The sequence below is a fragment of the Camarhynchus parvulus genome, chromosome 2 (genome assembly GCF_901933205.1).
Source record: "Camarhynchus parvulus chromosome 2, STF_HiC, whole genome shotgun sequence".
Taxonomy (NCBI): domain Eukaryota; kingdom Metazoa; phylum Chordata; class Aves; order Passeriformes; family Thraupidae; genus Camarhynchus; species Camarhynchus parvulus.
The window spans coordinates 100,977,395-100,990,322 of record NC_044572.1 but is presented as its reverse complement, the minus strand read 5'-3'; the positions used below and the strand labels follow the sequence as shown (position 1 = coordinate 100,990,322).

The 12,928-nt window shown below is 37.1% G+C and overlaps 1 protein-coding gene across 1 annotated transcript in view; it reads left to right on the top strand.

The window, feature by feature from the left end:
* PTPRM (protein tyrosine phosphatase receptor type M) overlaps positions 1-12,928 on the top strand; it is a 442,005-nt gene that overhangs the window by 382,672 nt on the left and 46,405 nt on the right. Inside the window, 2 exon segments of the mRNA XM_030966307.1 lie at positions 4,555-4,631; positions 7,358-7,394. Coding sequence (XP_030822167.1) covers positions 4,555-4,631; positions 7,358-7,394 — 114 coding nt within the window.

Genomic DNA, 12,928 nt, shown 5'->3' with positions numbered 1-12,928 from the left:
GTTCTCAATTTACTTGAAATGTCCTCAGTATTTAGCAGAGAGAGAGAGCTGGATGAAGTTTTTATCAATAACACTTCCTGTTTATGTGGCTGTGAAAACAAAGACAACTCGAGTTAAAATTAAGATCTACTAGAATTAAAGGCAGTATCTTATAAGAAAAGCTGAAACTGCCCACAGTTTGTCGTTCAATTTGTCATTTGTTGTTAAATACGTGTATGCAAATGGGGTAGTTAACTTTTTAATTCTTTTATGTGTTTTTCTCCTGAAAAAATAATTGGATTTCTCAGAGTCTGAGGGTACAATTTGAATGGTCTACTTTTGAAAATTTGTCCCAGATAATTGTATAAAGTATATGCTTCAGCTTAAAAGCATTTTAATAAATTACTCTTTTATGCTATGTTCAAACACTTAAAAATACGGTGGTTTAGATGCCACTAACTATGGGTACATGATTATAATAAAATGTATATTTTTTCTGCATAGCATATTTTTTTCTATCCATTTACCCTCTTTGTTTTAATTTTTCCCAAGATACTACTGTTATATTGTTGCTTATAGTCATTATTGTTCTCGGAGGGAGCTAAAACAATAGCAACAAGCATCCAGTATTGCAGGAGCTTGTCAAAATTTTAATATGCTTTATGTTACCCAAGTGATGTGCATTTAGTTGGCTACAAGTGTGCCCTGCCCACTTTATGATAGTGGCTACAAAAAGTTGAATCATGATCACAGTCCAGTCACCCACAGAAAACATGTTTTTTCTTTACTGAACAAAAAAACCTTCATGTTTTCTCATTACAAGCTATGCCCAGCATGAACATGCTAAATGAATCTTTCATCACCTAAGAAAAATTATGTTTCTGCCATAACTGTGTGTGGTTAGCCATGGATTTTGGTAAAATTTATTCGTTTTTTCCTCAGGAGAGATCTTGAGGGGATGGGAGGGGTTCTGTATTTATTTTTACCTAACTCAATATTGACTAAACGAGAAGAGAGTATTGATCACAGCTTTTAAAAGCAGCTAAAGATTTTAGGTGAGACATTTATAAAAGGTTTGATTTGCAGAGAATTGGGAGTACACGTCCAAGAAAGGGTCATTGGCTGGGCATGCTAATCAAGCAGATGCTCAAGGGGCTTGTTAGAGATCACAGTCTGCAAGCTGGCTTATGCATGTTGTAGGTAACATGAGGCAAGAGAGAATAAAATGCTTATATTTGTTATCTGTTACCATATTCCACAAAGACAAATTTATCCTAAGATACATAATTTTAAAAGCTTAACTGATCAGTGGAAAGTTAAATTAGATCTCCTAATGGAAGGGTATCAAAATAACAATGTGATGGAAAAGAGAGTTTTTAAAAGCTGCATAAATTGTCAAGAGCAGGTGAAGTATAAAGGAAAAAATACCTTTAAAATATAGACAGTTAATCTAGAGACTATTTAAGAATCAACACACGTGTTGAAGAATATGGCTTTTGTACCTCTCAGTTTTAAATCTGCCTGACAGAAGCACAGCCCAGACAGAGTAACATTTCTTTGTGTTTACATAAGGATTTTTTTCAATTTAACAAGTGTTGCCATGCAGTAAGGAGTTAACTTGAGTTCTCAAAGCAATAAAAAAGGGAGTCACTCCAGTTCCACTGCAAATAAATGGGTATTGGACAGTCCATTACCTCTAGAATTCCCAGAAACCTAGCTGAGAATGCAGTACTAAAAAAATCCACATGAGAAGAAAAACAGGGAAGAGATGATATGAAGATGTAGGTATAAAGTAACTTCTTTATTTTGCTTAACCCAAAGCAAGAGTTATTGCAAGAAAATTAGCAAAATAATGAAAATGTAAAGAAAAGAAACTGCATATTATTCTATTGTATAAATCAGTCAAATAACAGGAAATTACATTTTAAAGATGTTTCTCAGAGGAAAATCTAAGCTTGTTTTGTCCATTATGGAGCTCATTTCTAGGCAAGTGATCAGATTGGGGTTTCAGTTACCTAAATATAGACATGTGATGCCATTTCAGGTGGCCTGGAACATCTGTACAAGACCAACAAATGCAACACAGTAAATATGAGAGATGTGTTATTCCAGAGTGGCAGCTGAAAACTAGGCAGTATATCCTGGTGCTGTATAAAGTGCCATGAAATGTTTTGTGCTTAGACAACTGAACTTTGCCCTCTGTAATTCAAGAAATACAAAAGTGTAGATTTTTACTAGCCTGAGTTGTCCTGGTGAGAATGCCTGTAAGGCAACAAAATCATGAAAATACAGATGAAGATACACCATGAGTCCAAGCAAGCTTGACGTCTGAGTCTGCTGAATTTAGCAGAAGTTGGATCAGGTCCCAAAACTGTAAAAGCGGCAGGCATGGCTGGAGCTTAGAAAGTTTCTTGGTATCTTTCTTAAGTAAGATGGATTTTTAGGATTAAGGTCCTGTGAGCCAAACCGCTGTTCTGAAGAAACTGATAAATAGCTTAATTAAGCATAGAATAGCAGAGCAGTTGGATAAGCATAGTTTGGTAGAGTCAGACAAGCAGGGATTATGTGATGGAAAGTCACAGCTCCATAAATTTTTAGTCTTGGAAAAGTGAATAAAGAGGCTAAAAAGGCTGACCTGATTAACATAACTGATTCAAATATTCCAGCATGTTTGAAAACCTCATTCTTGAAGACTGTTGAATGAAATAATTCTAAGAAAATAGCAATGTAAGACTTGTGTGGAACCTGGAGATGAAATTTTAATTCATTCTGATTTACTATGTTTGGGGTTGTAGCACGCCCTTTCTCTCTCCCAAGGGAATCCCAGGGAAATAAATGAGGCTCTGAGATCTCTATTTCCTAAGACTTGGAGCATAAGAGGAAGGGGTGAAGAATTCACCTCGACCAGTTTCTCTCTTGACTTGCAATTCTAAAACGTTATTTTAAGAAGCACTTGCCCTGCTCTTCCTCCACCATAATGTGGGCCGAAATTATGCTACTTATAATGAAGTTGGGTTTTTAAGCCACTTATGTTATTTCATTTATTTGCTATCTTTTAGGAATTTTAAAGCTTCCGAGCTAGCTGTTCAGAACATGGGGGGCAGATTTGGGTGTTTTAATGATTATTTACATTTACAGCAAAATAATGACTGTCATGAAGGTCTAACATCAGCTGCAAGTAATATTAGCTCAGCAGGCAGGCAGCAAAAAAATAATACACAGGTATCTAATTAGCAAGAGTACCTCATAAAAAAGGCAGCAATAAAGTAGCTGCTTACCATCTCTCCATCCTTGAGATCCTAGCCTCAAATTGTGTTTTAAGAGGAGCTTACAAAGTCTCCGAGAAGAAGGAGCCCTGCCAGCCTACAGATATTCTTGTGCAAAGTGGAAACTAGCCTCTAGCAATTCCTATATCATAGAGAAGAAGAGGCAGCTGTTATAAGATTAATTCATGCCATGATGTTTCAGATTGGAATTTAGAAAATAAAGTTGGAAGTGTTTTCACAGCCCTGGATGTTATGAATATGAACAAGGCCAAACTTTCTCTGGAGAAAGAGGTTCTCATTTATTAAAATAGCTACAAGGAACAGAATACCCAGGATAAGCCCAGGTACCCACACAGCGAGCCAAAAAACAAAACAGTGCGCTAACCCCAAGTGCACTCAGTTCTTCCCAAAAGAAAACAAGTATCCAAAAAGAAGAACCCCAACCCAACCGAACTCCCCCCATTTATAGCCCCCTTTGAGTCCAGGATTGGTCCATTTTGGATCCGCATGGTGATTGGTCCATTTCCAGGCTTCTCATTGGTGGAGAGCCCGCGGCTGCCCCGGGCCGTTCATTCTGGGCCAATCATTTCTGCAGGGCTTCGAATGATTGGTCAGGTCTTCCATCCAATCCCTCTTCGACCTCGCCTTGCCCCGCCAGACCACTGTTCCGCCTAACCCTGGATCCTTCTCCTAGAACATTCTAATCAGCCTCCCCTTAACATAATACAATTAATATAGCATAATTAATACAATATAATTGAACTATACCCTAATTTAACTTAACTCAACTTTTACCTATAAGACTGGATAGATACAGATGACCACAGTGGAGCAAAATTCAGTGACACAGCCATTGTCTTACTGCTTGGGTTTTGCCATTACTGTGTTTTGTTTTCTCTCTTACTGAAAAGATAACAAGTTTCCTTCAAAAACTCTGAGGTGGCATTATGTCTTGAATGACTTCAGCTCCTCCTCAGTACTGGCAGAAGCATTTCCAAATGAGTAAACCTTTGACAACTTAATGTTATTTTGTTGACAAAAGCAGGGGGTCAAGGCAAAAGTGATAATTGTAATGGGTTTCACATTATAAGATTTAAGAAACTCATACTGAAAACCAGAGGGGATTTGGAAAGCTTGTGAATGACTGAAATGAGAATTAAATGTAGATACAGTTTTCATGTTCAACAAAATAAGCATGAACTTGCAATTGCTAAGGTTTTAGTTTGACTATAAAGGAATATTTTGATTAGGCTTGTGTTACTGGATATGTCTTTAATTACTCTTTTCCTGTCCATTATTCCCTTTTCAGATGATCATTCTCGAGTGAGACTGCAGCCTATTGAAGGGGAAACAAGTTCCGATTACATCAATGGGAATTATATCGATGTGCGTATCCTGATGTAGTCAACAAGCCTAACGTTGTGTTCAGTCAAAGAGGGAACTCTTATTATTCTCACATTTTTCACAATTTGTAGTAGATACCACAGCTAATAACAGCTGCTAACATTGTTTAGCGCTGGAGGGTGCTACCTTTGGAAGCTAGGTGTGCACTAAAGGAAGAGAAAAGCCTCAAAGGTTTGTCAGTCAGGGAATGAAATGAGTCATTTCTTCCAACTGCCTCTAGACTGAAACCTTGCCAGGAACACTGTATGGCTACTTTGCCTGCTGGTGCTTATATGGGCTAGCAAAATGTTATTTTCCCTTTCTGTCAACAGCTTGGCATCATTCCACATTTAAAAGAAAGCTGTTTGCATATTAATGTGACAAAACTCCGTAATGCCTAATGCAGAGATTTGCAGTCTCTTGTCATCTCTGCACTTTTAAGTCGCCTTCAAAGTATATTCTGCAGCTGTTAACCAGTATTTCTAATGCAAGCAAGACATTTCATTAAATATGTAGGCTGTTTAATTATTGAAAGTGGCTTCTTTGTTCATTCTGCATCATGTTAACTTAATGTTTTACATTAAAATAAGTTCTTTAAGAGACAAGGTGTTTCTGGTTGAAAGAATGAGCTCAAAAGTAGAATTGAAAATCATTAAAAAGCCAATATTATTTATCTAAAGCCACAAGTCTATGGATAGCAAAGTTAGTAATTTTACTGTTTACATGGAGTGCTGGATGTTAGACTAAGTAAAACAATTGCTGCTTCATAGGAAATTGTGCCTGCTAAAGATTTCTTGTTAGGCAGTTACATCTTTGAAAAATAGTGTCAGATTTTGCAGTTCAAATTTAATTACTAGTATGAAACAGGAATGTAACAGATATTTTTTCTCAGAATGTGGAGGAGTTAGAGCTATATAAGAAAAGTAGGTACTTCAGTTGTAACAATATGAAGTCTGAGGGAACTTTCTGAAGATATCTCTTGTAACTGATGTTTATAAGCACATTCAAGAATCATTAGACTAAACTCAGATTTCTGCTCAGTCCCTTGCTGTTTGAAAGAATAGCACAGTCACCAAGTAGTGAAGGCACATATGGAAATATATTTAGTTAGACGCCACAGTAATCTCTGAAGAGAGTAATCTGTCATGAAAGGAGAGTTCACACTGGAGACTTAGATCTGAATTCACTTTCACATTTTTCCATCATTCAGGATTGTTCTCATTTTAGGCTAGTAGTATGTTCTTGTGTCAGATTTGGATCTTACTCTAAAATATTATGAGATACGAGAAATAAAGATTTGGATTATACAGTTTCATATAAAATGCTGATAGATATCTGCATAGAAACTTCTTTGTTGTTGTTTATGGAGTACAAAAGGATGGAGAGAATGTGACCCTTTCTAGCCTCAGCAGATGGCTTCATTGCAAAGCTTGGAGGACTGCAGGCATCCTCCAAAGACAACTCTGCCACAAAACACAGCGTGTTTGTTTATAATTTGCTAGTCAGGTTTCTGCTAGAAACACTGGTTTTTCTAGTACAGAAGCAGCTTTAATTTTGCTCTTGCATGCAGTTATTACTGCAGTTGTCGTGCTGTCAGTATAACACGTTAATAAAGGAATGGCACCATCATAGACACAATGGCTATGATGTATTTCTTCCTGTGCTTTTTTTCACTGTAAAATGGAAGTGTTTGATCCTAGGCACTAAGGATTAGATAACACATAGCAGGAAGAAACTCCACTCTGTAGCTCTGTGAACACTTCTCACTTCCAAATTTTGCTTCAGTGTCATGTAAAGAAATCAGTTCTGTAACTCACGTTATTCTTTCTGTAATATTTAAAGTATCTTCAGTTGTTTTGATTCTTTCCCACCTTGTATCACTGCATATCCCCTTGCTATTTCACAGAGAATTTGCAATGGTATATGTACTACAGCCTTAAGTTCTTCCTGCTGATAACTGACAATGCATCATAATTATTATTCAAATATTAACACTCCTACAACTGGATTGATCAACATACTGGTGCATGATCTAAAGATTTGGTGACACTCCCATCACATTAGAAATTCAAATACTATAAAAATGCTATCATTAAATTTTGGCAACCTTTTCCATGTTGCAAAGAATGCATAGAGTATTGGTCTTTATTGCTTGGCCAACTTGTGATTAAGCTGCTCTTGTCATCAGAGTTGTATTATGTTCTTCTTGGAAAAGTATGTTCATACCAAATGATTTAATCAAAGACTTACAGTCTTTTTTACTGTTGAGAAGTAAAACATAAACAAACCACCATGGTCAGAGTGAACACTGTGCCCTCCTGCCTTCCCCAGGCTGAATGCAAATCTGACATTCTTTTACTGTTTAAAAAGGGATAGGCTTTGCAGTCAACAGCAATAGGTGAAGGAATATCTCAGACTCTGTGAGCACCTGATGCCGCTAACTGCAAGGATTTCATGCTGTTCATTCTCAGCAGAGCCAAGGGACCAAAAGAACATATTACTTCTAGCCCCTAATGTACAAGGCTGCAACTTAAGCATTTTGTAGAAAACACATTTGCTTTTGTTTCCCTTCTCACTTGCCTTTCCCCAACTGAAAAGATCTTGTGCATCTAATACATTATTTGTATTGTTGTGACATTTACTGAATGCTATCCTAAATGAAGTTTCACTCATAGGAACATAGCCAAGGTGCAAATTGCTGATTTTTTCTTTCCTTTCAATTTTTCTAGGGGTATCATAGACCAAATCACTACATTGCTACACAAGGTAAGTTTTTCACCCTTTCCTTCCAGTTATGTGAGGCTAAGAGGTTTTGGTACTTGGATTGCAGTTTATTCTCTCTAACACGAATTCTTGCCACAGTCAATATCCAGGGTAGAGTCAGCTCAATCACTTAGGTAGAAGCGAGGAAACTGAATTATTACCAAATTTTCAGGTATTTCAAGTGAGCAGTCCTTTCTTTACCTTTGTGTTAAAACAGGTTTTGAGTAAAAAAGCTAAATGCATCCTTTTCAAAGAAGTTACTCAGCATTTTTCTACTCATGAAAAAAGAAATGAGTCATGGTAGAAATGTTTTGTCCCTCTTCAGAGAGACAACAGTGTCATGAAAATGTATGTTCTCTTAACTGTTCAATGATAACTAGGCTCCAGGTCCTTAAAATACAAAACTCTTTAGCCTAGCAGATTTTGGAAGAGGAGCAAAAGACATCTAAACACTGGCAGGAGGATTCATCACAGGGTTCTACAGAGACAGTTTTACAGGCTGTCATTTAAATGCTTGCTCTAGAAAAAGAGCCTATTCTTTTATCAACACACAAATTAATTTTCAGTTTGTACTTGTCTTCAAAGACATAATTTTTGCATTCTGATGCAGTCCTTATTTATTTTTTTGGTCAAGTTCAGAGCTGGAACAAATGGGAAGAATGAGTCTTCTGTGACTACTTAGTCATAATATTGAACAATATGCCAATCTCCTGCCTATGCTTCGATAGTGTGTGTGAAAATTTGATTGCTCCTCCACTGATTGGAGGGAATCTTTTTTGTAATAGGTAGTCTGTGACAGAGCTTCCTGCATCTGCTCATGGATCTGAGAAAGCTGAGGTCCACCCACAGATGTTATTTCAAATTTTTAAGGGACCCAGCTGGAGTACTGAGTATAATATGCTCAGAATAATCTTAACATGTGTTGGATTTATAGCTCACATACTTTTTTAATGTTTTTTAATCAAAGCAAATAAAATGTTGACCATGTCAAATACGGCATCTTGCTGTGATTGAAGTTGTTTCTTAAGTTTCCCAGAGTCTGCTGCCTCCAGTCCCCACTTAAACCAGTGGGAGGTTTCGTGTCTATACCTTGCTGTACCTCAGCTCTCCACAGTCTCAAATGTGGTGCTGCTTTATGTCAGATGACTGTGGGGCAGGGCACAGATTTCCAGAGCAACTTCACTAGTGTCAGCATCACACTTCTAGACCAAAGTTGTATACTTTCAGAATTTGTGATCTTAGAATATGAGCCATGTAAATGTGCTTCATCTTCCCCTTCTGCTGCCCGCCCGCCCACCCACCGTGTTCCTTAGCACACAGTCTCTACAGACAAGCCACTGTCTTGGTTTCAGCCAGATAGGAAGACAGGAACAAAAATGCAGCATTTGATTTATTAATTTTGGACTTTTACACCCTTCTCTTCAAAGAATAAATTGTTTGTTCCATTTAATGTTTACCTAATGGTGGTGTTGTTTTTCACTTTTAATTGAAACCTAAAATAAAAAGAAACAGTTGGCTTTTACCTTGTAGTTTGCAATAAGTTTTCATCAGGAAGTTAACCAGATCTCCCAGATATCTTTCTCATATGTCCCCACCTAAAGTTTAAATACTGTTTTATCGGAATGTTTATTGTAATTTATCATCATTTTTATCACAATCATCATAATACTTGAATAGCAAATACCAAGCTTGAAGTTTTGTACTTTCAGGACTTAAAACCAAGTATGTAATTATATATTAATAATGTGCCGAAGGTCTGTTTACCAGATCCACCAGCAAGTCTCATATTTTTTCCTCATATGGTGTCAAGAAGTACCTAGTCAAGAAAGAGAATAAGAGGAGTAGAAGCTAATGTTCTTCCAAGATGCAAAGAATATATGACTGTTGCAGCTGTCAGTTTTGGGGTTGTGTAACATCAATGTCTTCTCTGTAGGTGCAGCTAAGTGCACATGGGGAGGCCTAACCCCTTCCTCGCATGGTGTAATGACTAAGAAACAGATTCTCTGAAAAATGTAACATTAATTTAAAAGTGAGCATGCAATTTACAGCAAGCTCAAAATTATCTGGTTGTGATGTTTTTTGTGGTTTACATCTTTAACGTGTGTTACTTCTTAAGGTCAGTTGGAAAGCAAGTTTGTACCTCTACTTTGTAGGAATGAAGAACACTGATCTCAAAAGTTTATGTGTTCTGTCTGGTTCTGTCTGTGACCTGATGAAGAATCATGAGAAAGTTTATTTTCCTTCCTCAATCTCAGCTTTCCCATCATCACAATAGGATTAAAAATACTCTTCTGCTTTTCATGGTTCTCTGCAGCCTCCTGATAGATGCAGTTGTTTAAAGACTAGTTAGTGTTACTCTCCAGTATCCAAGCTTCCTGACAAAGTACACTTCCAGTAAGATGCAGTCTCTGTGTTTCGCAAAGGTGATAAAGTGTAACTGGGAATAATCTCCAGAACTCCTTTAGGACTCAACATTAACCATGAAAGAAACACATTTGTGTCACATGTCAGACTATGCCTCTGTATGTTCCAGGGAAATGGTCACAGCGCCAAGCTTACCAGACAGAGTTCAGGGTGCATTTGGACAACACTCTCAGGCACATGGTGGGATTCTTGGGCTGATGTATGCAGGGCCAGGAGTTGGACTTGATGGTCCTTGTAGGTCCCAGGATACTTTATGATTCTATTGTAGGTCAGCCTTAGTAACAAGCATGTCATGTGCCACAGCTTGCACTGTGGCCAGCGATGTTCATGCTCTGTTTTACAACACACTTGCATCAGGTATGTACGAACACATCAGTGCTGCACAAGAGTTAAGCTGCATGCTTAATTCCCTTGATATCTACTTTTCATCAATCTTTAAATAACTTTTCTCATCTTCCCTTTTCTCCTCCACAGCAGCTTTCACAGGTGCACATGCCTATTGTTCTTTGAAGGAAAATATCATTATGTGAGTCAGTTTTAAATCTCTGAGGAGTTAGAATGATTGATATTTAATTTTCCTATGTTCTTATGCTGCATTCAACATATCAAGTGTTAATGAGCAAATATAATTGTTTGAAGTGAAGAAGTGGCAAATTTAATCAGTTTGTAATAGACTGCTTTTAACAGAGCTGGGAGTTGCCTAATCACCTGTTTATTGAAGTGTTACTGTCTTCCATACTAACCGGAGTCTGACATGCAGACTGTTAGCTTTCCACCTTGGCATTCACAGTATCCTGCTGCTACCTTGAATTAGGGATGGAAATGTTTTTTAAAATAATTTCTTAATGGAGGCTTTCTCAACTAAATATCAAAAATTATTTTACTTCAGCTTTTAAGAGTAATACATTCAGAGTGTGCAATTTCAATTACTAAATTAATATCAATTTTCCTTTATGTGATAAGTATAATGTGAGTAGTAGACTGAATTTACAGCTGATAAAGACTTTTGGTGATCTGCTGTAATTGGCATCAACAGATGGGATCTGCAACTGAGTCACCATGATTAAAAAGAATCCCTCGTCAAAAGCCAGCATACTGGGTCATGCAGAACCAGCAGGCTGGTGCAATTTAAAACTCATTATTTTGCTTTATATATCCCTTGTTCCCATAGATATAATTCTTCTTTGTATAGGAGAATATTGAGCTCTTGTATGATCTGCTCAATTTACTGGCAGCTTAAAGTTATATTTTTACAGAAGTTAGGTAATCAATGAATTTTAACCCGGTCCTTCAGTGAGAGCATTAGGTTGAATATCTGTACAGTGCTTATTCTTAAACACAGTGCTGGGTATTCTGACTATTGTATGACTTCTGATCTAGCATGTCTCACCTTGATTACTGAGCAGGGAAAAAATAATTGGCTTTGTACTTATTTGTTCTGTGTCTCCTGAAGCTCACGTAGTTTACTGAGCTATGTTGTAGCTTTTTTAGTGAGTCTCTGTCAAGGGTTTTGGATGCTTCCTCCTCCACAGCACCAGCAGCTGTAAATGATGAGTGACAAATGAATGTTAGCGCAGTTCTACAGCATCACTCATGGCCATTTCCACCAGGGCAGGTTTTCAAGCAGGTCAGTCGTGTGAAACAGCAAATATCTCACATGCAGGCTGCATGTCTTTACATATAAAGTATGTTCTTTTGTGCATCTCAGACTTTTGAATGCTGGCCACAGTTCTTGTTGTCTCTGCTTTCTGCAGCATGCAGAGCAGTTGGATCTGAGATGTTTTGTGGAAATACCTCAGAGCATATCTTAATGACTGTAAAAAGTTATTCTTGAAAAGAAAACAATTTTAGATGCAATGTCGCAGTATAGCCTTTCAGCCTCTTTTTTTTCTTCTGTATCCAGTTGTAAAGCAGATGCAAAATTGCTTTTTGTATTGCTTATTATGGAGACAGACATCAAGCCAAGTTTCAGTCAGGAGGACATTTTAGGTATAAGTTAGAAACTTTTGAAAATAAATATTTACAAGGAAAATGTTTACAGTCTTCACTACCAACAGCATAACGTTGCCTCTCTAATAACCCCTTTCATATTCCTTCTCTTTTCTGCAAAATACTTGTCTTTCTTCCACACACAACTCTGTGTGCTGTGTGAACATTTTAATAAGGCTTTTCAGAAACAAAAACACATTTTCTTTCAAACTGAAACTTCCCTTTTAGGCATCTGAAGCAGAAATAGTGCATTAAATAACAATACTCTTAACTTCCTTGGCATGTTTTTTGTTTTTATGTCGCAAAAAGTTGTCACAACTACAGCAGTGTGGAAGCTCCACACTTCTCTTTACAAAGAAACTTTTTCTTTTACTTTTTTAGCCTTCAGATGAATAATAACATGTGAAAAATTACTTCAGGGAGAATTAAATAACAGCAAGGCAAAATAGTTACCCACAATTTTTCAGTTTCATAGATGCTGTAATTTTTTGGCAGGATGTGGGTCTGAAAACAGCCAGGCTGTTTTCTTGATATATATACTAAGTGATTGAATTCTGTGTACCTGTATTAATATTGAAGATTCAACTGGTTTTGCTGCTATTCTTTACTTCTTAATCTTCAAAACATTAGAAAGGTGGTTGAAGCCATCTGTCTTCAGTCAGAGGTACGAGCCCATTTGCAGCCCCCCTTTAGAAAGATGAGGCTTTATAGAACCAAGTTCACCTGTTTTGCAATACTGGTGACAAATTAAAAAGTTACTTTTTGCCCTTGCCTAAATACATACAGAGGTAATAGACCCTTTATGTGTGAAAGTGCCATCTGCAGTTGATATTGTGAAGCCATATGGTGAATTCACCTTAGCTCACTTGCTACCATTACCCACCAAAGACTCATGATTACTATTATGTTTGAGTATCTGTTAGAAATTTGTACTTTTACTCCTGTTGAGGACAAAAAGAAACAGTGTATACTAAAAACTAGTAACCATCAAAGTCAATGCTTTTTACAAGTTTCTACTTTGTGGTGCATGAGAATATCAGAGTTTCTCTCTGCCTCTTCATTTGTAATATGAGGATTTAGTGGTAACTGTCAGAGCAGCTGTCTTTCACCATTTTCATAATTTC